This window comes from Monopterus albus, unplaced genomic scaffold (assembly GCF_001952655.1).
Source record: "Monopterus albus unplaced genomic scaffold, M_albus_1.0 scaffold217.1, whole genome shotgun sequence".
Taxonomy (NCBI): Eukaryota; Metazoa; Chordata; class Actinopteri; order Synbranchiformes; family Synbranchidae; genus Monopterus; species Monopterus albus.
In genome coordinates this window covers 599,986-626,142 of record NW_018128097.1, presented here as the reverse complement: position 1 = coordinate 626,142, position 26,157 = coordinate 599,986, and the positions used below count along the sequence as shown (strand labels likewise).

Genomic DNA, 26,157 nt, shown 5'->3' with positions numbered 1-26,157 from the left:
CCCCCTCTTATCACCTGTGTACTCTGAACAGCTTTCATGGGACCAGACACACAGGCTGTCCTTTAGAGGTTTGGCATATAAAATCCATCATGTGCAGACACACAGAGCTGCGTGCAACAAGAAGACATCCTCCTACCTGCACATCAACAGCATGTTCTATTAAAATCTCTCCTTCAGTAGAAGGTCGTGGTTTGTATTAGGGGCTGACTCTACGGCTGTGGTCCATAATAAGGGACATTATTAGGGGCCTTTGGGTGCCTGTCTTCCTTTGTGCCTGCAGGATCCTGCCTGCTAAACAGGGAGATAGCTTCCTCATTACCTCCTGAAGACATGCAGACAAACAGCTCACAAGAGCACTAATCACAAGCACGCTATATGAAACAATTAAGGGTCACTGAACAGCAGATTTTGTGATACAGGTTTTTTTAAGCATAAATAGCCAAGAAGCAAACACGCTCCCTGTGTAAGTCCATCTCGGATTGCCCAGGAACTTCAGTACTTGAGAGTGTTATGTCCTTGAATGCATCAAACACACATACAAAGCTTTGCCTCAGCAAAGCAGAGGAAAAGCAAAACATTCTGCTCTGTGTAATATCGAAGGCTCTTTCACAGAACCCAAGCAAATCATAGTGAATTATGTTCAGTGAATAATTAGCAAATAACCTGTTAGGGGCAGCAGCTGAATGTTGTCGGGAGCCACTAATGAATAGTCTCACAGTCTTGGCCTAGGTTAGATTAGAAGGACGCCATTAACATCAACTCATCTGTCTGGACATCTGACACATGAAAGGAGACCCATCCAACCAGTAATCATACAGTTGGTCTCCCTTTTTGCATTGTTTATTGCTTGATTATACCGTTTACTTTGTATACTATGCAGCCTTATGTTGGTATATTGTTTACTTGCCCCTTGCTGTTGCCTTGCATGGGGATATGTGCATGCACACTGAGAGCCGCTGTACCAGATTCAAATTCCTCATGTTCAACACACCTGGCCGATAAAGCTGATTCTAGATTACGTACTGAAACATAATACTGATGCACATACATATAAAAATGACCATTTTTATATAAATATTTTGTAAATCAAATGTTTCCCACAGTGGCCTTGGCTGGTGACCCTTTAGAAAGGTCAACTTGCACACCCTGAGATTGTTCAAGTGTTTTCAAATGGGTTTTTTTAGACGTGGGTTTTTTTTTTTTTTTTTTTTTTTTTTTTTTTTTTTAAGAGGCTGTAATTTTGAGAAATATACCCGTTTGCTTTCTAGAAGAGTTAGGTGAGAATATTGATACCACTCACCTAGCAGTTTGAAGCTACAGGAGTAGCTAGTTTGCTTATCTTAGATTAACTAGCACAAAGACTGGAAACAAAGGGAATTTAGCCTGGCTCTGTACAAAGACAACAAAATCATCTTAATTAACATTGCATCTCTGTTTAATCCACAGGCAAAGTGCAAAATTTACAGGTCATCAATTTACATGGGGTTATGTGCATGACTGTTCCCTGACTGAAACTATTAACTTCCTTGAGCCTCGGCTAGTTCCCTGGCAACTGCTCGGAGCCAACAAATAATCCACATAAAATGGTGAACTGTCACTTCTATTCTTAGGTTTGTGTAGAGATTAAACAAACAAGATATTACATGTTAATTAGTAAGTTTTATATGTGCTGATATTTGGATTTTATTACTTGTGAACTGAGCTAGAATAGCTGTTTCCCTATTTCCAGCCATTATGCTACGCTACAATATCTGGGTGCTATTTAACAAAAAAGTGGTGTCAGTTTTCTTATCTGACTCTCTATGAGAAATTAGCACGTTTCCCAAAATGTCAAACTACTCCTTAAATACTAGTCAAGTTTATAGCTTCAGGTTTCTATAACGATTGAAATTAAAAACATTGAGAAGGTAAAATTTAAGATGATTTAAGATAAATGGAAGCTGGCTTGTAGACTTATACTGAACAGATTTAAGAGTACTATCATTAGTCCTATCAGAAAGACAAGCATTTTCATAATGTCAAACAATTCCAAGTAAAAAGCAAGATTTAAAGAAATTACAGATTCCCTAGTTTAGCAATTATTTTGTGACCCATCTTAATTATTTTATGGGCCCCTTAGATGGGTACTGATGTCTGGGGAACCACTGGTCTTATACAGTACAAAAACTAGCATTAAAAAGATACTGAAGGTATAATAAATTTATATCACTCAACCCAAATCAAACCAATTTTGTTATTTAGACAAAATCCAGCATTTATTAATCCATCTTCAGTGCACTCACACAGTCAGCACAGACCAGAATACTATGAAACAGGCTTTTACATTGTCTGTACAGTGCAAGACAATCAATTAATATTTGTTTATAGATACACCACCATATGAATGTTCCTAAAAAAATATGTATATCACAGCCAAAAGAGCCCTCAGAAAATGAGGACATACATATACTGTCAGCCTTTAAGCATTCACACTATGGGTAATCCTCAGGAAGAAGTCAACATATTCTGATCACACAATCCAAAAAGCTGTCTTACCACTATTAACTCCATGAATAACTCTTCTTTAGAGGAGGTCCATCAACCAAGGCTAAATGATATGACTACAAAATGTTCCCAAAGGAGGCTTTGAAATTGTTGGATCTTAATGTGGCTCCAACCTTTCACGATTTATTAGTTTCTTCTTGTCATTCTCAGTGTTATATTTACATGAATGTGAATGTGGCATACTGCTAATTCACTGCAGAGATGTTTTGTACCGAGTCCATGTGTATTTCATATTCAAGGATCCAAACATCCATATTATTTTGTGGCCTGTCTGCTAGATTTGCATTGAAAACAATGCATTATGATTAAATTCCACTCTGCTTTTTTAGTGTTACTCAAACAAACGTACTGCAAAACAATGTTTTGTTATTCTGGATTATATCTGTGATCATCTAATTGCAGAAGAAACTGCAATATGTACACTACGCACATAATATAAAAAGAAAGCTAGAGGTGTAATTTATTTGTAAAATAATTTAAAAATATCAAATGACTACACATTTTGTGTCAAAATCAAGGCATGTATAAGTCATTATGTATACTCTCATCTGTTTCCAGTGCAATGGAAGATGTCAATAAACCTGATGTCAAAAATGACGAGGAGGGGGCAACCATGTTGACTAACAGATGTCTTGCACACAAGTATGTGATATACCAGGTCTCTTATGCTTGGCTTCAGCTGAAGCAACTGGCATGGAAGCTCCATCTCTGGACACCAGCCAGTGCTAAACACACTTGCTCCCTGTTCTGCTCCTCCTCCTTCACTTTGGCAAACAGTGGCCTTTACTCACATGAGGAGGAGGAGGAGGGATCGTCATGTGGGTGGAGGTTTGGCTGGAGTGGGAGTGGGTAGTGGGGAAGCACCACCCCCTCCCTCTCCAGTACGGCACAGACCAGGGATTCCAGCGAAGGCCATCTGTGAGGGATAAAGAGACATGAAGGTGGCAGCTTCTCTCAACAGGAGCAGTTCCCACAGCCCTTCACACTGTTGAGGATCTCCTCCTGCAATTTTCTCCTCTCCTCCTCTTTCTGGGACAGGCGCTCAGCTGGCGGCTCGGGCGAGCTCTTGCTGCTGTTCAGGATTTTGCGGTTTTGGGTGTTCCACAGGTCTGCATACAAGCTGCCTGGACTGCTAAGGAGGGTATGGTGGCTGCCTCGCTCTGCCACTTTACCCTGGAAGAGAAGGAGATGAAAATCAAGATAAAAAGAAATATTAAAAACAGCAAAAACAGAAAACATGGCTGCAACACACATAAAGTGAACCTGAAGGGGCCTTATATACAGACAGTCCTATAGTTAGCTTCTTGTCATGACCACACAACACTGACCACACTCTCTGCGGAGAGTCAGCTCCTCCCTTGAATCCCTACCGCCTCCCCAACAACTGTTGCATTCCTCTTGCAAAAACATGGACTCGCAGACACACACGCGCATCCACACACAACAAACACACATACCTCCCACACAGTCAAACACAAATGAAGGCACCCCCTTCCCCCACCTCCCATGAGCATGCAGATGAGCACGTGACCGCTTCCGCTCGTTTATTTTAATGAGCACCCCAGGCAGTCCTCTGCTGGTGACACCACCAAACGCCATGGCGACACTACACGCAAACATGCCTCCTCGCTACGACCCTCTGATCCCTGCCATCTGACTCTGGAAACATGGACCAACACACTCCCACTCGCCGCAGTTCAAAGAAACCTCATTTTATCCTATCTGACTCGAGCACTGGTGGAAAATGTCACTTCACCTGTGTTACATTTCATATTAGCACTCACTTTCGAGACAATAACTGACTTTACCGTCTCCTTTTGTGTTTTACAGAATCTCCAAGCCCAGCCCATTAAGTACTGCAGCATTTTTCTCTTCACTTGGGTAATTCTCTGATGCACAATACAGAGACACTGCACCAAAAAGATTCACATTTCCACAATGACAAAAACATCATGTCTTTATCTCTGTGGCACCTGTAGGCTAACTTTACCAAAAGCTATATATATATATATAAATCGTTTGAATGGCGATCTCCACTGAAAGACATGTTTAGTCTTGGATAAGGCCTCATCAGTGTCTGGGAAGCTGGCCCATACATTATTAGTCACTGAGACAAACAAGACACGCCATCTGACCAAAACAGCCAGTCGAGTCTGACTGCTTTAATGAGCCCTTATGGAGAAAATAATACACTCACTTCTACTAACAGTGTCCTGTTGTTGCTGAAGTTAATGAGAAAAGCTAAACAAGGCATGTCTTCATCACGTACGTTAAAGAAAGGTAACTAAAAATAAGTGAAAGGCAAAACAGAGGCAACTTGCTAAATTCTTGTTGCAGGCAGACACAGTGCACCGAGGGTCAGTCACGCAGAGTGCGGGTCATCATCCTTCACTTAAATGCAAAATCATCTAACTGGACTGGCAATTAACACAGTGCATGTTTATACTCAGGAACTCTGATCTGCCATATAATTAGCTGTTTATGAAGCTTACACAGTACATGAAATGTTAAGCAGGGAAGGTATGAGATCATGTAAACTGGAAGAGGTCTTACTTCACTGAGAACTAGAATTTCGTCTGCATCTATGGTTGTGGTGAGCCTGTGGGCAATGAACACTGATGTCCTGTCCTTCACCATTTCTTTCATTGCACTCAGGATGTTCTGGGAACAAAGACAAATGACATTATCACTGATATTTATAACAGTATTCCCCTAATGCCAAATCCAAAGGGAAATAGTTCCCCTGGTTTATAATAATGATGGTCTGCAAAAATAAGAAGGAAAAAAGTGCATGAATGACAGGATATATATGAACTATACTGCCAAACTTTGAAGCAGCTAAGTCAACACAACGTTGCTCAGCAACATCCACCTTCATATGTTTTTCTTTGCAATGTTTACATATGATAATTTAAAAACACCATCCTGACGAGAAGTAACAGAAAATCTTAATTACCAACCACTTCTAGTGCCCCACTCTTGTTCCTGAAGTTCACAGAGGACACGCTGAACTTTCTCATTAAATGTAACATTTACAAAGACTGTGGGGTTTAAGCTGAGCTGGAGATTAAGTAGGAGAAGACAGTGGCAGGTGGCAATGAAGAACATGGGGGTGGTGTGTGTGTGTGTGTGTGTGTGTGTGTGTGTGTATGTATGTCACAGCAGGTATGTGACGCAGGAGTGAGCTGAATTATTGTGAACCTACAGCAGGTGACTGAGTGGGTGTTTGTTCTGCTAAATGTGTATGCAAGCACGGCAAGGTGTCAACCTGTACGTGCAGCAGAGAACGGACACTTGTGTGTATGTTGTGTATGCATGCCTGTCTGTCAGCGTGTATGCCTTCATGTACTGTCAGGCCCACCTCTTCTGTGATGGAGTCAAGAGAAGATGTTGCTTCATCATACAGGAAGATGGGTGGATTCTTTAGTATTGCACGGGCGATAGCGACACGTTGCTTCTCCCCTCCTGAAACAACATGCCAAATGTCATAAATAAAAGTAAAGCTAGAGTCAAAAGGTTTGAAATATTCAAGCGCACAGAGGGTCTCCATCTGGCCTTTCTCATCAGATAATTACTTCAAATAGGGGACCGACACTGACATTGCAATGCTACGGGCTTCAGACTGTTAAAACAGAACCTTCATTTATTTGTGAAGAAAAATCAGCAAGGCACAAAGACTTCTCCCACTGTGTCTGACTCGGCCTTTATTACTTATGAGCTCTGTGTGGCCTCATGAAAGCAGTGTTCAGCAGATATAAATATTGCTGGTGCTAGAAAACAGCAATGAAGGAAGTTAGGAGGCTCACAGCCCAGAATGCCCCCCCTCACCAAAACTCACTGGCAGCTGTCACGTACAGCAGCAGTGAAATTAATGAGAACTTAGTCATGTCTGTATTTTGTCCATTCTCTCACTCACTCAGTCACTCCACATAAAAGAATCTCTGCTGCCAGTAATTGCGTCTTGAATGTTGAGTGAAAGTGCTCACACACTGTGTTTACGTGGGCTAAATGAAATGCAGAGTGGTGCTAGGAGCCAAATACTACAGTCTTGTGCTATTGGTGCAGATCAAATGAGGATAACTAATGGTTAGTCAACATGCCCATTAAACAAGTTCATGCACAACACAGGAGAAAACGATAAAATAATCATGGTGGAGCTAGAGATCAAGTACCATCATGAATTAACGCCATAAAATAAGGTAAAATCTAATCATGACATGAATTTTAACTATTGTCTACTTTTTATGACAACGGCTCATAATAACACTTTTATATTTAACTAATTCAAGTGCTATATTTATGTAAATATTTCAAGATTATTTGGAGCTGTGCAAATTTATTGTAAATCTTCCAGGGCAGCACCTTATAGCGTCTCAGTTCATTATACTCATGCTTCACTCACTGTCCTTTCTCACATTCAACACGTAAACTACCATTCCTGATACAGTACATAACCTGGAGAAGAGATGGTGGACATTCAAGAAGATGTGTGGAAGACCTGACATAATCAAATATCAAAACATTTCATGATCAACAATAGTGTGATGATATTCTGTGCAGGACTGTCTACTTTAACAGAAGTACTGTGAGATCACAAAAACATTTGTCAATTAAGTTCAACACCTAGTTTTATCATTTTACCATAAAGCAATCACCAAGACTGGAAAAACAAAGTCATCAATCACCATTTTAATAATAAAAAAAATAATCACTGAAGTTTTTTTAAAGCAAAAAAGCCTAGAATTCACTGGCACAGGCTTTTAAAAATGGTAATATTTGCTGGGTTTGTATTTCTTTTATGATTATTAAATGGTTTGATTTCAGACTGTTTCAGCCAAAATACAGTTTGAATATGTCAGTTTGGGCTTCACTATACTGTATCTCAAATATTCAAACATTTAAATTGAGAAAATAATGAGCAGATTAAACTATAATGAAAATAATAATTGATAATATATTTCAGAAATAGAGGGTCCCTGATGGACTAGTGGCTAGGATTCAGCGCTCTCGCCACTCCGACCCGGGTTCGATTCAGGGTTGCAACAGGAAGGGCATCCGGCGTAAAACGTGCCTAATTTCAACATGCGAATCCTCAGTGTGATGATTCACTGTGGCGACCCCTAACGAGAACAGCCGAGAGTGACAGACAGAATATATTTCAGACAATAATCCCATATCACTGTACCCTGTCAACATATTTCCCAGCTCTTGTTGAATTTCTCTACACTGAAATGATCGTATTAGCAGCCGGTGATCGAGACAGAAGCTGGATTTTTCTTTTTATTCCCTTTAGTATACCAGCCAGGGAAACTGAGAAAACACACAGCTCTTTCACTCATGTGTGCAGAGAGACCATATTTAAACAGTACTCGTATAATGGTGCAGCAAACCTGACAGCTTGAGGCCCCGCTCCCCAACCTGGGTCTCATAGCCATGGGGCATCCTGAGGATAGCATCATGGATGCCTGCTAGACGTGCTACTTGATACACTTCCTCTGGTGTGGCATGTAAGTTCCCGTACTGCAGGTTGTAGAAGATGGTGTTGTGGAACAGAACAGCATCCTGACAACAATACAGTTACAGCAAAAAATGATCCCTTAGAGAATGTTTTAATGTAACAGAGACAGAAATACAAGACTGCAAATACAAAGACAGGGGAAGGGAAAAAGAGGAAGAACACAAATGACAAAATACTGTTCATGAACCATCTGTTCAGATCAGCCTCTGAGCTCACTGCAGTAAAAAGCTAACTGAATTCAGTTTCTTTCTAAGGCTGTTAACTATTAATGTTGCATTGATCTATGCTGCCCCCTTGTTGTATATAATTACCAACAATAACTACCAAATATATTACCTCTAGTATTAAAAAGAAATATAGTATCTAGACATGAACATTTCTTTTGGGGTAAAGAAGCTTCAAAAACACAAAAGGAATATATTGGGTGCTGACAAATAACTTTTGCATTGTTTGTTTTCTGTTTATGTTATTGTGTGGGTGTGTTGCAGACCTGAGGTACGACCCCCAAAGCCTTCCTTAGGCTGTCAAGGCTGACATCACGGATATTCTGCCCCCCTATGTAGATGTTCCCCCGCTGGGGCTCATAGAAGCGGAACAGCAGCCGCACAATGGTGCTCTTCCTGCAACCAGACGTGTAACCAATCGTCAATCAGCGTCATTCTGTCTGTGAGCTGCACCCCCACCGTCTACTGATGATATCTGATGATAAGACTGACTGCACATACAAATGAGATGACACACTCCTGGCTACAGGTTTGACAGTCAGTGTACTTCTAGGAAAGCTGACCTACCCTGATCCGCTGCCGCCAACTATCGCCACCTTCTTCCCAGCAGGCACTTCAAAGGACACTCCATTTAAGATTTTCTGGCCATCCAGGTATTCAAAATACACATCCTCGAAGCGGATGGTGGCCTCCTGTGGTGTGATGGCTAATGGCGGGGCAAGATCCCTCTCCTAGAACACACCATCAGAGGGTTGAGACAGACGAAACGGAAACAGAAGAGACAGACACAGAACACCCACTGGCAGAAAAGGCCTGGAATGATGCAATGCTACTCCAACACCTTGTAAAGAGGGATAATGCTGGAGCACAGCACTTACACAGACTGCATTAACCAAAGACATTCACAGCAAATTCAAGGGGTCGTTTCAAAAGACAGTCTGAATCTTCACAAGCTGCCCTTCATGGCGACTGAAGGATCAATAGGCGTGAAAACTTTCGGTACATACTGAGCTGTTGAGATGCAGCCAAGGTCAGCAGTGAATAAAGCACTGTCCTTACCCTGAGAGTAAAAGCCCGTTCTGCTTCGTGTCTATACTACCTAATAGCAACATAATAACCCACAATCCACCTCAGCCAATTAATACTAATAACTTACAGTCCATTAGCGTAAACAGATGATAATTTCACACCCCCAAACCTGGAAAATAGCCACAATAATTTATTTTTTATTTTGTATAACAGTTTCAAGTTAGGGAGGAGTTTAAAATTATTTTACATCTACATAATAGGCCAATGTGTTGTACACAAAAAAGAAGCATTCAGACAGTAATGGGCTGCTGAGGAGTGCCATTCCACAGGGAATCACAATGGAGAGGAGTGTTACTGATGAGTGAAAAATAACTGGACAGATTCATGTCTCCTACTGTAATTACAGGCTAGAGACGAGAATGGCATTCATAATGTTAGACAGCAGGCGCACGTTTGCACTTAAATGTGCTCTTTTGACGCAAGATGGGCTGCCGTGTAAAAAAAAAATAAAATAAAAATGATTAATGCTGTGAAACATGTAAAAAAAAAAAAAAAAACCCGATTGCTATTACACTGAAGGAACACCAGGCTTGCATGTCTGAAATCTGTTTCAGCACTTTTTAAATGGTTCAGATTTCATATATCTGAATATGACTTAGTATTTCTGTCCGTTTTCAAGGTGAATTTATAGTAAAATTCATCAATCAGTCCCACTGTCACACCGGTTGATCAATATTTGATAATTCTTTCAGTCACTAGTTTTAGCTTCTAAATTGTAAAGGCTATTTGAATATGTCATGATTAAGTGATTTAAAAACCTGGCAGATTAATCATTAATGAAATAAGCCTATGTTGGCACAGGAAAACCTAAACGGGGTGTTGATGAAAGCAGCACAGTAGGCAAGAGATCATGCACAAAACGCAGTGACAAATACTAATGAAATAGAGCTTGGAAAAAAATAGAAAAAAAAAAAAAAAAGAGAACCCTGGGCAGTTTAACTAAAACAACTTAATACGTCTTCCTTCCACATTTTGACACTCACTGTTTATACGAGCTATTAATTATATTAATATGTTACATATTAGGGCCTGTCCTTATTATCAGATCACAACCCTGGAAAACACAACAAAAAGACACAGCTGAGGCAAGTTGGTGTTCTGTTATTTGTAAAACCTCACTGAAATTAATAATTAAGACAACAACAAAAAAAAAATCTTGAGAATAAATCACAAATACAAATCACACTAATGCAGCCAGTAATGTCATGCACTACAAGAGGCAGTAGGTGAGGAAGCACCTGAGTCACATCAAGCACGTAATTACTAGGCTTGACAACAACATATAATCTTTTACAGAACACGCAGCCATGTCACATAGCAAAAGAAATAAACCACTTGTGCAATTAAACATCATGTGCTCTTGTTAGAGAAAAAGTCTGAATAACTGGCTTTATCAAGTTTTTTTCAATTTGTCTGTTTGAACTCGATATTCTCTTCCACTGTGTACAAGTCTCAGCTGTACCATCCTCTTTTTTTTTTTAAAAGAAGGAAAAAAAAAAAAAAGAACAAAACATTTTGTGACTGCTGCGATGAGGAGAAGTGTCAGGCCAACAAGTTACCTTGATCTTGGTGTCGACACTGAGCAGGGTAAAAAGAATGTTCATGTCTATTAGGGCCTGTCTGGTCTCTCTGTACACTGTACCCAGGAAATTGAGAGGGAGGGAGAGCTGGAAGAGCAGGCCGTTCACCATCACCAGGTCTCCCACGGTCATTGTACCTACACGGCAGCAGCAGAGCAACATACAGAGATAAATGTAATCCTGTGCTATTGTATCATGGATGTATCTTTGTATACAAGATCTAAAAAAGCCATTTTTTCTTTCAAACCGTAAAAGCAGACAAAACAGTCTGAATCCATCTCCACCCCCTGTGATTTCATTTTCTGCATCAAGTCTACTTTATTTCTCATCCATGCCTCTTTTTCATGCTTGCTGTGCTTTGTTCTCATTTAGTTTCCATTATCCAGTTCAGTCAGGGTTTTTCTTGTCATTTTCATCTGTCCATTTGAATTTGTTTTGAAGTGTTTTCTTTTTTTTAAGCTTTCGCATTTCCAAGTGCACAATTTCCCCCACTGTGCTGTGGACGCAGATTGTTAGCAAAAACAGGTAAACTCAGGTCAGGTGATGATTGTTTTTTCGTGCCCTTACACTTGGATGGTACCCAAGATCCCATGGCTTACCAGTGGTTTTTAAATAATACCCCAAATCAAATCCTAAACCACACTTATACACCACCACCACCACTCAAAGCTCCTCACTCACTCACCTGCAGCAATGCCCTTGCTGGCCAGCAACATGATGGCAGTGATGCCTACACTGAAGATGGCATTCTGGCCAAAGTTGAGCATGGCGAGTGTCGACGTGGTTTTTAAAGAAGATGACTCATAGATCTTCAAGAATCCATCATACCTTTCAGCTTCATACTTCTCATTGTTGAAGTACTGCAGCCGAGATGAGAAACATCAAGAGAGGGATGAGAGAGGGGGCACAGGGCACAGAGACAGCAAAAGGATTTGTAGAAGGAAGGAGAGTGGAAGTTGAAAGAGAAAGAGGGAGAGACACAAAATATGGTTAAGGTTAAAGGTTAAGGAAGCTTGAAGAACAGTGTCAGGCAGGCAAACACTTTAGCGCAGCCTGCCTCAAGGCTGCATTTGTCCCCAGTGACCGTTCTGGGCAGGGTATGGGTCTCAGTTGGCCTCTAAAGCACTTTTCATGTCTCTCTGTCTTCATCTCCTCCCCAATGATCTTAGAGGAAGTGGAGAGTGACAGAACAAAATCCAGTGTCTGCTGTTGATCTGAACCTTTGGCAGAGGATAGGGGCTAGTTTAAGGAAAGTCTAATAAAAAAGAATCTTCACACTCTGAAAGATGTCTCAATATTAAGTTGTATTCTTTAGCTTAAAAAGCACATGGCTGATAGAGAACAAATGTTTCAGCAGAAGATTAGTTTAGAAAATGCTGTGACTGTAAGGAAAGCCTAAAATTTCACTTGAAAGTCATGCAAGAACTGTTGCAGAGTATTGATCACTGCATGTACATCTGCAGCAGCTTCCACAGAAACCTATCAACAGAGCACAAATAGCTCTCTTAAGTGTTGCACCATGCAAGCAGCACTAATTTTGATTAAGACATACAGCTATCATTTAGAAGGGGGAAAAAAGCCTAATGAATCAGCCACAAGCACACTACAGCATAATCATAACAACGACCCTCCTCAACTCTGCTGCCAATTACCTAATATTGCTGTTTGTTTAGTTTGCACTACTGTTTCTCTGCTCTGGTTAAGTGGGCGATTTGCTTCTCTAGCTAACAGCGGCGATGCTGTGTTGCTACAGACTTGCCAGTGATTTGCATATAAGGAAATGCAGGAAGTCAGCAAAAGGAGAAAATAAAGTGGCACATGGAGGACAAACCGAAACAGTGCAAAGCAATGTGTTCAGGTTCTCATCCAGCCCTTTGTGAAAGTGGAACGGATTTCTGAGTGGGCGGAGATCTAATTACATATGCACACTCACAGCTCTGAGTGATGCTAAATCTGGCCACATTGACACAAATGACACAAAATAACACAGAAGAACACGTTAAGAAAAACAGGACGCAAAATAATACAGCAAAGAAAATAACATGGGGACCAAAATATATCTGGAACAGTCAACAAAGCAGCTGAAGCTGGATGGTGCTTATGTTTTTATGTGTACAATGAGGCTACCTAGAAAAGGGCTTAATATAGCGAAAAATGTAGGATTACTATGTCACTGAGAAAAGCATAATGTTTCCATTCACATCACATCAGTTAGATGTCTTGTGAGAGCACACTCACCTATAAACCACCCTGGCCCTGAGCAGACATTTCCATTCAAAATAAAACCTCCAGTGGCAGGCACTTTCAGTCCAAAACTATAATTGAGATACAATTTGGGTCATTGACTAAACCAGGAAAATAGTTCTGAGTGCCTGGTGACAAATGTCTCATTGTTTATAGCAAGTGGCATGACATTTTAAAAAAGAGGGTGGAAAATTTCACACCGAGAAAGAAGTAAGCAATGTCACAACCCAAGAAATGTTGTGTTTGGAAGATTATTACTATTTTTTGACCATTTTCATTTTTGAAGAAGAAATGCCAAAGTCCACATATATTGTGAAGCTTTGTTGCTTTTCTTAGTCTTATATTATAGTGAACTCTGTATCTTTAAGTTCTGCAGTGTAAGTCTATTTGAATATGTCACTTTGGCCTTTAGAAAATTACTATGGATGTTTTTTCAGCATTTCTTGACATTTTAGAGATCAACAAAATCAATCAGTTGAAATGAAAATAATCATTTGAGGTCTTAGATCAATATATAAAAAAAAATACTATCCCAATTATTATCTCTGCATTATCACAATGTTGACAACTGACAATATTCACTCAAGTATTAAATATAAAAAGTTAAACTTGTTCATTCCATTGACTCTTAAGTATTTACTAAAATATATTTATTAAATATTTAGGCTGTCACACTCTTGTGGCAAAAATAAACTTGGAGTGACAACCACTACTGAACTCCACAGATTGCTGCTTACTTAATTGCTACCCAGTCGCAATTCTGATTGATAGTGCAGTTCTAATATTGATCCAGTATACACATCGCATATGCAGGACAAGAGACACACGTGCAAACATTTTACTGTCTTTGTAGTTCATCGAACAAGGTTCCATGTGCACACTGCCAACCTGAGTTTGTGGGCTTACACTAGTGTGACACTGCTCTGTAATAACTAGAGGAAACATGAAGACCACCTTTAAATAAATCTATAGCAGAGATTAACTGTGACTTGCTGCCCTTTCAGCCATAACTTTAAATCCTCTCACTCAGAGTTGCTTATATTTATCTTGCACTTGTTTTGGCAGAGTTTGTGGGTAAAAGTGCTTGGAGACAGAGCTTTTCTTTGATTAAAAGGCAAATTCTGACAGTGGCAATCATGCCAGTGAAACACTATTATCACGGACGAGTAAATATTTGTTCATGTCAATGTGCCTGGATTAAGTGAATAGATGAAAGACTAGAAAAAAGAATGACTGATGTGGGGAGGACAGGAAGGGATGGGAAGGAGCTGAAAAAAAAGGGTGAATTGGCAATATGTGCATGTGTGTGTGGCTGGATATGTGTGGCTGTCCATGGGGTTGGATCTCACCTTAACAGTCTCATAGTTAAGAAGAGAATCAATAGCTGCGTTGCCTGCTTCATTGTCTGCTTTGTTCATTTCTATCCGGAAACGAGTCCTGTGTGTGCAAGAACATACACAATGATGTAAGTACTTTCTCAAGTACATATTTCAGCCTATGAATGAGGCTTTTTACTAGCAGCACAAATAGCCACAGATTTGTTCAATGAATCTTTGACAAGTATTAAGTCAACAAACATAAACAATAAAAAAATGAAGTATAGACAGACAGAAAAACTACAAACATCCTTGTTGTTACCTCCACTGCGTGACAAGAATGGTGAAAAGGGTATATGCTGATAAAGTACCCAAGGCCACTGCTGCAAACTGCCCACCACACTTGTAATACTGCAGAGAGAACAGCAGTTAAGACAAAGCATCTTTTACAAGCTATGACTCAGCTGCTTTGTAACTAAAAACTAAAAAAAAACAAAGCCACCACATCAGGCCCCAGCGTTAGCATCACTAGGTATTTTAAGAGTACACTGTTTTTGACCATTCCACTGTGAAACGAGTGTTACAAATGGAGGGAAAACTACAAGAAGTAATTGTGCTAATGCTTTAGCTATTTGGGCAATGAAGTCTGCCCTCATTACAGGCAAGCTGACATTACAAAGTGGAATAATAGCAGAAAGCTATAGACAAACCCCTCTTTCAGTGGTGGCTTTGGGTTGGGGGGGGGCATCTGTTCAGGGCATACTCTGCAGGAGGACATTAAGCTGCTACAAAGCTTTGGGATTCATCACTGACACTAATGGGCTCTGTGTTGCCACCAAAAGTTCATGGGGATTCATATTCCATTTAGAATGTAAATGAGACAATATCCCCAAAATTAATTTCCGGACAATCTGCTGTGAAGAGTGTCAAGGTGATGGAAGGTCCTGAGCTAATATAAAGGACTGAAATGAAAACGGCAACAAAAAAATAAGAGCCAAAAGATTGTAAGCAGCGTTCCTGTTAGTATGCTACAATAACTAAATGGTCAGAGATAATGACTACTCATCTGAATGTCAGTTTCACAATGAAGCTCACCAGAATGGCACTGACGAGGCCCATCTCAAAGACTGTGGGTCCTAAATTGAAAACGAGTGCACTGAGGACAAAGGAGATGCCCCGTGTGCCGCGGTCGATGGCCTTGGACAGCGCTCCTGTCTGGCGGCTGAGATGGAAACTCAGATCCAGATTGTGCAAGTGGAGGAAGACGTTCTTGGCGATGCGTCGTATGGAGTTCTGGGCCACCTTGCCGAACACAGTGTTCCTCAGCTCGTTGAAGAGGGCTGCACAAGCCCGTGACACGCCATCTGTGATAGCGGAGGAGACCGGAGAGTTTAGCACACCTGCTGTGAAAAGCGGGGAGGTTCAAAAAGAGGGGCTGGGCACTAACAAGTGAGAATCTATCCTCATCCTAAAAAGTGAGCACTGTTATGAAGCAGCAAAACTAGAACCTGACCCATAGAACCTGACCCATACTAAATAAACCGTTTTTTTTTTACAAGGGAATCACTGAGTCGGTTCTCTGCTCATCCATCACTGTCCAATACACAGTTGAGACTGCAGAAAGAACAATCAGCACCAACCTGTCCTCCATGGAGGATCTGTACACCTCTAAAGTCAAGAGGCAGAGATCGATGGAGGACAAAGATTTCTGCAGACCCCCCTCACACCCTGGACACAAACTGTTTTCTGGATGGCGCTACAGGTCACTGTACGCCAAGACAACCAGACAAGGACGGTTTGTTCCCCAGTGCCATCACTCTCATGAACAGCTAATCCATGTTTGTCTGCATAACAGGATAAAAACACCCCAGCACAATCATTTGTAAATATAACCACTGTATATACTTACTGCAACTATTTTTGTCTCCTCTTCTTTTTCCTGTTTGAATGCACATATTTTCTTGCTGCTTTACAAAAGCACACTGAGAGCCACCAGAGTCAAATTTCTTGTGTTCAACCTACAATACTTGGCCAGTAAAGCTCATTCTGATTCCTTTACTGTAATAAGATGTAATACAGTACATCGAGACAGCTGAGACCAGACAGGGTTGATATGTTTGTCGAGTGCTATAAAGTGAAGGTTTGTATGAGGTGACAGGGCAGGTTTTTCACTTCATCTGTGGTCTACAAACCCTGCAGTGCTACAACAGCAGCCTGCCCTAGCCTCTGTAATTACAGAGTAGGATGCTGTCTGAAGCCTCACTACTATGGCAGGCCAGCACACTGCAGTCTTAGGAAAGGGAGGATATCTGAGTGTACACAAGTGTGTTGAGTGCGAGTGTGGTGGGGAGAGGAAAACGTGTGAGCACAACACTAGAAAAGGGGAAGGGAGTGTTATGGAAAAATGTGACTATGATTTTTCAGTGAATGGGTTTAATTTCACCACTGTCTGAGTCTAGACTTTCTCTGTCTGGTTTCTATGATGTGGTTGAATGCAAGAAACAAAGCATTTTTGACGATACCTTTATTGTTGCATATTTTGGGTGTTTTGCTCTAAGCAAACTGCCTGATATACCAAAGACCAATAAGGGTTTCAGTTCAGTTAAAAATCAGCAATGCAGATCCAAGAAATTGTTTGTTTTTTTGTTTTTTTTTTTATCCCTTACACTTCTCATAAACTGTTCTACAAGCAGATGGCTAGCATGTCTGTCAAATTAATATCAGTCTGTGTTTGAATGGCACGTGGTCATCCTGTGGCAATTTCACCGGGTTGTGTGAACATCACTCTTCTGCAGAAACCAAAGTCAGGGTAATAATTGCTCTGTCTGCCAGTCTTCATAGGGCTGTAATGTGGCATTAAATAGAAATGCTCATCTAATGAACAATGTGTCCACATCTGACAAGGTAGGATGAGCACTGTGCAACCTTTTCAGACAAATTACGCCTGTCACCACAGGCTCCAAGTACTGGGCCCAGAGCGTTGCAGAGAGAACAAAAAATTACAATCTTTTCTTTAAGAGCATCTCCTTCATTCTTCCTCATCATAAATCGCTCTGTCTAGAGTCCTGTTCATGTGCTCCAATTACTCAACAGGAAGCATTAGCGTGCAAGACGTAAGTGGGCTCATTAAAATAAGTGGCTACGGGGCTAAGTGTACATTGCATCTGAGCTGATCTCACTCGAGGCCAGAGTGACTTGCAGTAGGTGTCAGGTTTATAACAGTTATTTATTTATTTATTTTTTGCTTTTCATCAGCATCTCAGTGGAAAAGAAAATACTCTAATCAGGAAGGAGCTTCACATTCACACTACATCTCACCTATGACTCCTCTTGTATTCACAGGGCCCATTTGGACAAAGAGGAGAGAACAAAAAAGGAGGCGCTCTTAAGGGATGAAGTGAAAGAAACATCCCTGGCCTCTGTGTAACACAAAAAAATACTAAACTACTTTCAAAACACATTAGCAATCTCTCCCACACTGCTTTAGAAATGTATACAGCACTGTTTGCCTTGGGAGCACACAGGTATCATACTAAAAAGTCGTCAGCACTCACAAGACGGCTGTGTGGATTAAAAGAAGTGAACTTCGATGCAGAGCAGAGCACCTAATGTAAATAATATGAAGGAGAGACTGAGGTTGCGGAACGGCATTGATATGAATGTGTTGGGAAAGGTCAGCCTGTAGATAATAGGCAGTCCCACAGTCCCCTCTGATGAGCGCAGCACCTGCCAGTGCAATACAAGTCTGGGACTCACAGCCAATCAGCACAGCCGTTGCCATGGTAGCCACGGTGCTTGGCGCGTCATTCAGGTTCAGCATGTGTCCCGACATCTGGTTAAGCTCGTCCACTGCATACTTAAACATGAAGGGCACCGTCACATTGGTGATCTGGGAAGGCAGAGAGGGAGGTAGGGAACATTCAGAGAGGAAGAGAAGAAATAGAGAGGAAAGAGTTTCAAATAGCCCATTAGTCAAACATATGCTCAGTATAGCCCAGTGCCATTTTCCTAGTCCTCTGTAGTATCTCTCTAGGGTGTCCATGGGTGTGCATCCAGCATACTCACAAAGATGGATTGTCACTGTTGTTAGGCAGAACAGCAAACATATTCAGGTGCATTCACGTATATGTAGGTATGGTATATATGCTGTGTGAACATGAATGCCGTGTGTATTCTTCTTGACTGGCTGTGCTGGTGCTTCCCGCTAATGGAATTGAAATGGCTATTACAGCTAATTAAAAGCACAGGGACAGCTGTGTGACTCAGGCTAAGCAGTGCGCGGCACATTAGGGCAGCCAGAGAACACAGCAGCACACAGCGAAGCATTTTCATTTGAAACCCATTTCATGTGAACCTCTCAACCCCTAACAGAGAGGAGGGCTTTTTTTTTTAAACTTTCCTCTTTGTTCCTTTACTTCTGTCAAATTTTAAATAATTTTGATAAAATAATATTAAAAATTAAATGCATGTTGTCCTTGCTAGTGTAAAATAACACCTAATAATACACCATTTATCCTGCAAAAGCTCCATCTCCAGGGTTCTTGCTTTATACACCTGGGTATTGTACTCAGACAACAGAAATCCTCTGAAACCCTCAAGGAAAAACAATATCTGCCACTTTGCTACCAAGACAACAGAACATGACACAAAAATAGCCTGTGCCTATTATCACAGGCACAGAACATATCCTCAGTTTTACCTCTAATACATGATAAGGTGAGATGTGCTTTTTTAATCCATTAACAGCCAACACTGGAGATTGTATCGACACCATGTCAATCTGTACCTGGCAATATGTCATCTCATAATAGAGATATTGTGTGAAGTGGTGGAGAAGAGGCTTCAGGCTATCAAGAATTAGCTCAAGCTTATAGTGTGGCACACAGACTGGCTTTGTGTGAGGCCAACAAAAACAAGACCTTCCATATAATCTGTTATTTGGCATGGAAATGTCACCGATAATGTGGAGTACAGAGGTGTGATGCACTGTACCCACATAATTATTCAGTTGATTTAAAAATTGCCTCTACGCTGCTGGTGATTCCAGTTCAAACAGACACACTGGAGAAATTAAGGCTAACTCCAGCCAAGCAGGAAAATAGGAGGAAAAGATTAGACTGCATGTGTGTTGTTCTCTCCTCCTTAGCACACACTAGAGGGAGCCATGCTAAGTGGCAGCAGGACATCCTTATTTAGGAGCTGTGAATTTGTCATTGTTTTCCAGGGTGCAAATTAGGAGCCATCAACAAAGAAAGCTAAAATACACTCATTGAGGCTTCCTACTAATAATTATTTCAAAAAATACTGTAAATTTCAAATGCACACTTTTTAACATGGGTCCATTACAAAGTGTAATCCCAGCAAGCACTATTATTGTTTGACAAAAAAAGGTGGTAGAGAGTTGTAATTTCCTCTAGTAGGGATGTGGTTTCCATTAAAACATTTTATTTATATACACCCAGGACGTTACTGTGTTTTGAAAACGGCCTTCAGTAGAACTACAACACTGTCTGAATCAGAGATTTACATCAACATTAAGGGTAAAATTATCAATTACCCCCAGAACAGTATTTTAAAAGGGGAGATACAGAGGCAGAAATGAATAATTCTGCTTGGTAAGAAAAATACTTCATATACAAAAATATGTAGAAGTAAATAACCAGACATGAGGTTTCCTTAAGCTATCCGTGCACCACTTTGCTGTGAAACGACTTTAATAATCTTTAATAGACCTGGTTGAGCACTGGCATTATTTATTGATTCCTGAAACTTGTTTCACAGACAGCAAGAACTTAAAAAACCGACCTCTGACACCTAAAAAGTTTAGTTTAATTGACGTCAGTGGCAAGCTTGAATTGTTATTTCTCTCTTTTGCTGTATTTCACTGCTTTATTGGAAAAGGTGGGGATGGTTCCTTTACTGCAGTGAGCGAGGCTCTGGATCTCAGCAGCCACTTACATGATTTGTTCTATTTTGTTGTGCATTATTGACTACTAAGATGACAAGTGATTAGAAAACATCACTACACCAGTTTTGCCAGAGGGAAAAAATATTTCAGACATGATTTACTTGGCTTATCCAAGAAGGACGATGGCAAATTCACTTCAGCTACATGTCCTGTATATACAGTACATTATGTCGATTGCCCTACATATCTGTATGTAAAAGTGCTTTTCTTCATGGTCTCTGTTCAATAAACAAATGAATAAATGCATTTTTATCAGATTAATAAAAGTGAGAATCAAGAATTTAAGCCCAGCCTGTGCAACAACAAGCTTTAAATTAAATAGATCTTGAAAAACAATCTTTTTTTCTGACCAAGTATCTGATAGAACTAAGGTCATAATGTATTCAAGGAGAACATTAGCCATTGTGAAAAAGTTTTACTTTAGGGCAGAAGAAATAATCAATGCAAAAAGCAGAAGTTAGCCTAAGTCACCAAGGATAAATAAGCAACAAAGACTGGAGCTTCATTGTTAAGTGGCTTGACTTCACATAATATTGTCATTTTGTGGGGTATGCAGAGATAACACTGCTTTGATCAAACAGATTAAATCAAATTTATATGATAAAAAATTATAAAGAACTAAAACAGTCAAGAACCCCTCTTTGCTACCTATAACACTGTCTGAAAATATACCTTGGCTCCAGCTAGCAGGCCCAAAGAGATGCCAACACGGGCCCGCAGGTCTGGCCTGTCCCTTGGCCATACATAAGACAGCATTGCAGACAGGATCTTTGCTGAATTCACCTCCTTCAGCTGTGGAGAAGGAAAAAAGCAATGCTTCTAATTAGATCACAGTACCCATAGCTTGAAACAAGTCTGTCCTGTAAAATATGGGTCAAATGGGTACAACAGCATTTATTAACAAATGATAACTTTCTGATCTACCTTAATTTTTGCCAGTTTTGGCTATTACCTTGCATTTTGCTTTCAGTGTGACAATTAAAATAATGTAAAGATGTCTCCCTGGGCACATGGCATGCAACATCAAATGTCAAGGGAGATCTGGGAGAAGCAACAACAGAGACCCCAGGTGAACCTGGGGACCCCGCCTGACACTACAAATCCCAGGAGACACCTGGGCTGTCATCCCAGCTGAGGTTGAGAGCCCACTGATGCCAGCATGGCTGTTTACCCACACTCCACCACACACCTGCCACAGGGACTCTCCGCAGGCCAAACAATATGCAGTAATACCTTTAATCCGCTCAATATGGTGGCACCATGTTACAGCGCTGCTGTATGGCAGCACCTCTGAGCAAATTACCATGAAATTGTGCCCAACACCTGTCTTTAATTAAATCCAATCGTGCTTTATGTGACACTACAAAGAGAGGATTAACAAAAAAAGTTGAATGAACTGCTGGAGGTTTCTGTAACATATGTGAAGGAGACCCGTTAATGTATAATTAAAGTCTGTTAGACTAAGTTCATGTCAGGTTTTTGTTTTTTATTTAAAAGTGTCATAGTAGAGCGCTGGGCCACCACGTGTCTCAGGGTTGATTCTACAATTCTCCTGAAGCGAGAACACTGACAGGAAGTAGCCAGAGATCATATTCCTCGCATGTTAGCTTCTCTTCATTGGCTCCCTGTAAAATCCAGAACAGAATTTAAAATCCTTCTCCTAACATACAAAGCCCACAATGAAAAAGCTCCAACATATCTTAATGATAATTACCATTATTGGCCTAGTAGGTTACACACACTAGGAATATGTCTCTGGTACAGAACTGAGGCAGCCACCTGTAGCACCAACTCTCTCTCTCTCTCACACACACACACACACACACACACACACACACAGATGGCGGCACTGCCCCTGCAAGGTGCTGCTCTGACCATCAGGAGCAACTTGGGGTTCAGTGTCTTGTCCAAGGACACTTCACTTCTGGTTTAAGAGCCTGACACCATCTCTACTTTTAAGATTAGGCTATAAACTTTTCTTTTTGATAAAGCTTATAGTTAGGGTTGGCCCTGAACCATCTCTCAGTTATGCTGCTAAAGGCCTACACTGCTCCTCACATGATGCTCTGAGCATCTCACCTCTCTCCTTGCATACTGCACCTCTGCGTATCATTAACGGTGTCCTCTCTCTCCCCACCTCTACCTTTCTGCTGGTATCCCTGGCTATGAAGCTATACGTTTCTGAGGAGTAGTTACTGGCCCCACTGACCTGCCCAGTGTTTGTCTGTTGTTTCTTGATGCTCTTCTTTTCACTCTCTGCTCTAAACAGCTCTACTCCACTCACCCCAACCAGTCAAGGCAGACAGCCACCCACACTGAGCCTGTTTCTTCAGATAAAGTGAATTTTTCCTTCCTACTATCGCTTTGCTCAAGGGAGATATGTTGGGTTTTTTTCTATAATATTGTAAGGTCTTGACCTTACTTTGTAAAGTGCCATGAGATGATTTTCTGGTGTGATTCAGTGCTATACGCTGAACTGAACTGAATTACTGGAGGAATGAACATTCTTCCAAAAGATATTCCCTCATTTGGTGTTTTGATGAAATGAATCTCCCATAGGTGCTCATCTTGGTTGAGATCTGGTGACTGCAAAACCCATAGCATATGATTCACATCATTTTCATTCTCATCAAACCATTCAGTGACCCCTCATGTCCTACAGATGGGGACAATGCCACCATGGAAGAGACCACTTATCACTCAGGTTTCCCTTTAATTCATCACCCCTCTGCATTATTATTTTTAACATTGTCAATAACTAAATCACCAGCCTTAGAGATCATAAACGACTGATATCAGCACAAAAAAGTAACCCCAAATAGCATCCCAAACACACAGCTGAAAACCACTGGACTGATAAAACCAGATATCAGCAAAGACGCCACTTGAATCTTTGCTAACTTGGGAATGACATTTGTTGCCATTTTCGAAATTCTAAAGTGAAGCAATCAGGGCTGTCCCCAAATAGTTGAGTCATTAGTCAAGGGAGTTGTCAGTTGACTAAGACTACTAGATGATCCTTTGAGTTAATTTTATTGGATTTAATATTTTGTCAGTCACTGTACATTACAATAGAAGGTACTAGGAAACTAACAAAAATGCATGGAGAAATTATTTCAATGAGGAATTATAAATAAGGAATTGTTCGCAGTGCAAGCTGGCATACATCAAAAGACACAGTAACAACATACTGTACATTGTGGTTGACTGACAGGAGATGTGCAAACCTGTTGGTAAACTAGACCACAATCATGTCTCAGAAGAAAAAAAGAGCCCATAAGAGCATTGTTTCAACAGAATACAAGCGTGCTGCCTGTCTGGTTGTTCGGACAAATCCATATGGCAGCCTGACATTATATATCACCAATTTAAATAAGTTGCAATTTAAATATAGCATCATAAGCAGTTGTCTTTTATTGATTTTTAAATGCTCGGAAATATGTTTCTGTAAATCTTTTGCATTTAAATACTGATAATGTGGTCGACCAACACAAAATTCATGCTAGTTGATTTTCTGACAGTCTAGGCTATAAATATATATTAAAAAGGAAAGAAAGAAAAAGAACGAAGTCAAATGGTTAAGCTGAAGAAACAACTGACGGTCGACTGACAAAATCATTAGTCGGGTACAGCCCATAGAAGTGTGATTGAAAATAATCATTGATTGCAGTTCACATGTGCTTTTTATTTTGTGTATACATGCAAAATGAGTGCTTTCAAATAGCAGCACAAAACTCTTCAATAACCAAAGACTAAAAGAAGGCACTGTACTCACAACATTTTTTGGATCTGCACTTAGCCCTCCTCCCGCATGTCCATGCCAACATGTTCGTTTGTCTGTCACCTGCAAATGCTGTAAAAAGGGTACATTATTTTTCAAGGTTTAATTTTGATAACAGACACTGATTTACTATTATTTCTCAAAAATACTCACTTTTGCTGCCTCCAAAATCTGTCGACTGTTTTCGCTCCTGTTTGTACTCCATGTAGCGGTCCGTAAGGATGGAGTGGAACTCAACTGAAACACATGCGATGGCTTATTTAACTCATGTTTATGATTTCTTCTGGCTCTTTTTTATGGATGTTCATGGATGTTTTTATTCAGAAACACTGAAACTCACTGATCAACAACTGAACAAACAAAACTTCCACAAAAAAAGTAAAATAAACCAGAAACACATTTAATTCCAATACAAGCACTAAAGATTTTCTTTGGACCAAAGTCAGGGTTAAAAGGTTATGCAAGGGTTGGGAACTTATTGAACGAGCATATGAACTGAAGAGAAGTTGCTTATAGTTGTTTTTGTGATAGCGTTCTCTTTTTTCCCCACCATGAATTCATTTTAAGCAACATAAAATCGACCAAGCAGTGCAAGTTCAGAACTTTTCTGAGTGAGTGAAATGAAGGGAAGAAATCACTTCAAAACCTCTGGTTATAAACAACTTTTGTGAGGCTGTGAAAACGGGTTCAATTTAAGCACAGTCACCATTTATGAAGGCTGAAAACTAACACGCCTACAGGGGCTGCATGATTGATAATGCAAGATATATTGCGAGTGGTCTAAGATAAGTACACTGAGCTCAAACACAACTTGTGCTGTTGGTACATTTACACTAAGCATCTTACATACTGTATTTTTACTGGTGATATTAGTGAGCCATTATTTGTAGTTTTTTTTTATATCTTTAAGGCAGAAGAAAGCAACCCATAAAGACACATCTGTGAAGCACTATAGATGAATAAAAACACACACACACACACACACACACACACACACACACACACACACAGTTTAAGGATTACCTTTTAGACCGGGGCTATTGTGTAGCTGAATCAATCCCTACATAAGTATTTGTGATTAGTATACTAAACACAATTCTGCTACACATTATCTTAAATCACCTATTATGATCTTAAATTATCTAGTGTTTATTGCTCTGGTATTTTATCTATTCTTTGCTGACTTTTTATTAGGTTTGACACACTTTTTAAATCTATTATATAGTACTGTGCAGGGCATACATGGAATGCCATAACCAAGTGGCTGGCATAGTGTACAGAAACATCTGTTTGGGGGCGACTGTGGTTCAGTGGGTAGAGCAGTCATCTCCCAACCGGAGGGTCGGAGGGTCGAATCTTGGTGCCTGCAGTCCATGTGTCGAAGTGTCTTTGAGCAAGACACTGAAACCCCAAGTTGGATCTGTTGGAGCCACTCTCCCAGTTTGGGGGTCGCAGCCCCCAATGTTCCTATTACCACGGGGACCACTTGTGCCTTCACCTTCCACATCTTTTCTAGTTCTTCTTTCAGCCCTTAGTATTTCTCAAGCTTCTCATGTTCCTTCTTCCTGATGTTGCTATCACTTGGGATTGCTACATCTATCACTACGGCCTTCTTCTTCTGTTTGTCCACCACTACTATGTCTGGCTGGTTGGCCATTACCAGTTTGTCAGTTTGTATCTGGAAGTCCCACAGGATCTTAGCTTGGTCATTCTCAACCACCTTTGGAGGTGTATCCCATTTTGACTTTGGGACTTCCAGCTTGTACTTGGCACAGATGTTTCTGTACACTATGCCAGCCACTTGGTTATAGCGTTCCATCTGTGACCCTGCCTGCTAGCATCTTGCACCCCACTGTTATGTGCTGGATTGTCTCAGGGGCATCTTTGCACAGC

At 40.6% G+C, this 26,157-nt stretch overlaps 1 protein-coding gene across 1 annotated transcript in view; it reads right to left on the bottom strand.

The window, feature by feature from the left end:
- Nucleotides 1-1,962: 1,962 nt before the first annotated feature.
- The window catches only part of abcb7 (ATP-binding cassette, sub-family B (MDR/TAP), member 7), a 27,247-nt gene continuing 3,052 nt past the window's right edge, over nucleotides 1,963-26,157 (bottom strand). The window contains exons 2-16 of the mRNA XM_020619278.1: nucleotides 24,418-24,501; nucleotides 24,259-24,336; nucleotides 21,156-21,275; nucleotides 18,272-18,404; nucleotides 15,611-15,879; nucleotides 14,838-14,926; nucleotides 14,549-14,636; nucleotides 11,641-11,815; nucleotides 10,935-11,092; nucleotides 8,854-9,017; nucleotides 8,553-8,682; nucleotides 7,935-8,106; nucleotides 5,906-6,009; nucleotides 5,098-5,205; nucleotides 1,963-3,717 (exon numbers count right to left, since the gene is read on the bottom strand). Coding sequence (XP_020474934.1) covers nucleotides 3,499-3,717; nucleotides 5,098-5,205; nucleotides 5,906-6,009; nucleotides 7,935-8,106; nucleotides 8,553-8,682; nucleotides 8,854-9,017; nucleotides 10,935-11,092; nucleotides 11,641-11,815; nucleotides 14,549-14,636; nucleotides 14,838-14,926; nucleotides 15,611-15,879; nucleotides 18,272-18,404; nucleotides 21,156-21,275; nucleotides 24,259-24,336; nucleotides 24,418-24,501 — 2,091 coding nt within the window. The 3' untranslated portion in view covers nucleotides 1,963-3,498. The remainder of the gene's footprint in view (nucleotides 3,718-5,097; nucleotides 5,206-5,905; nucleotides 6,010-7,934; nucleotides 8,107-8,552; nucleotides 8,683-8,853; nucleotides 9,018-10,934; nucleotides 11,093-11,640; nucleotides 11,816-14,548; nucleotides 14,637-14,837; nucleotides 14,927-15,610; nucleotides 15,880-18,271; nucleotides 18,405-21,155; nucleotides 21,276-24,258; nucleotides 24,337-24,417; nucleotides 24,502-26,157) is intronic.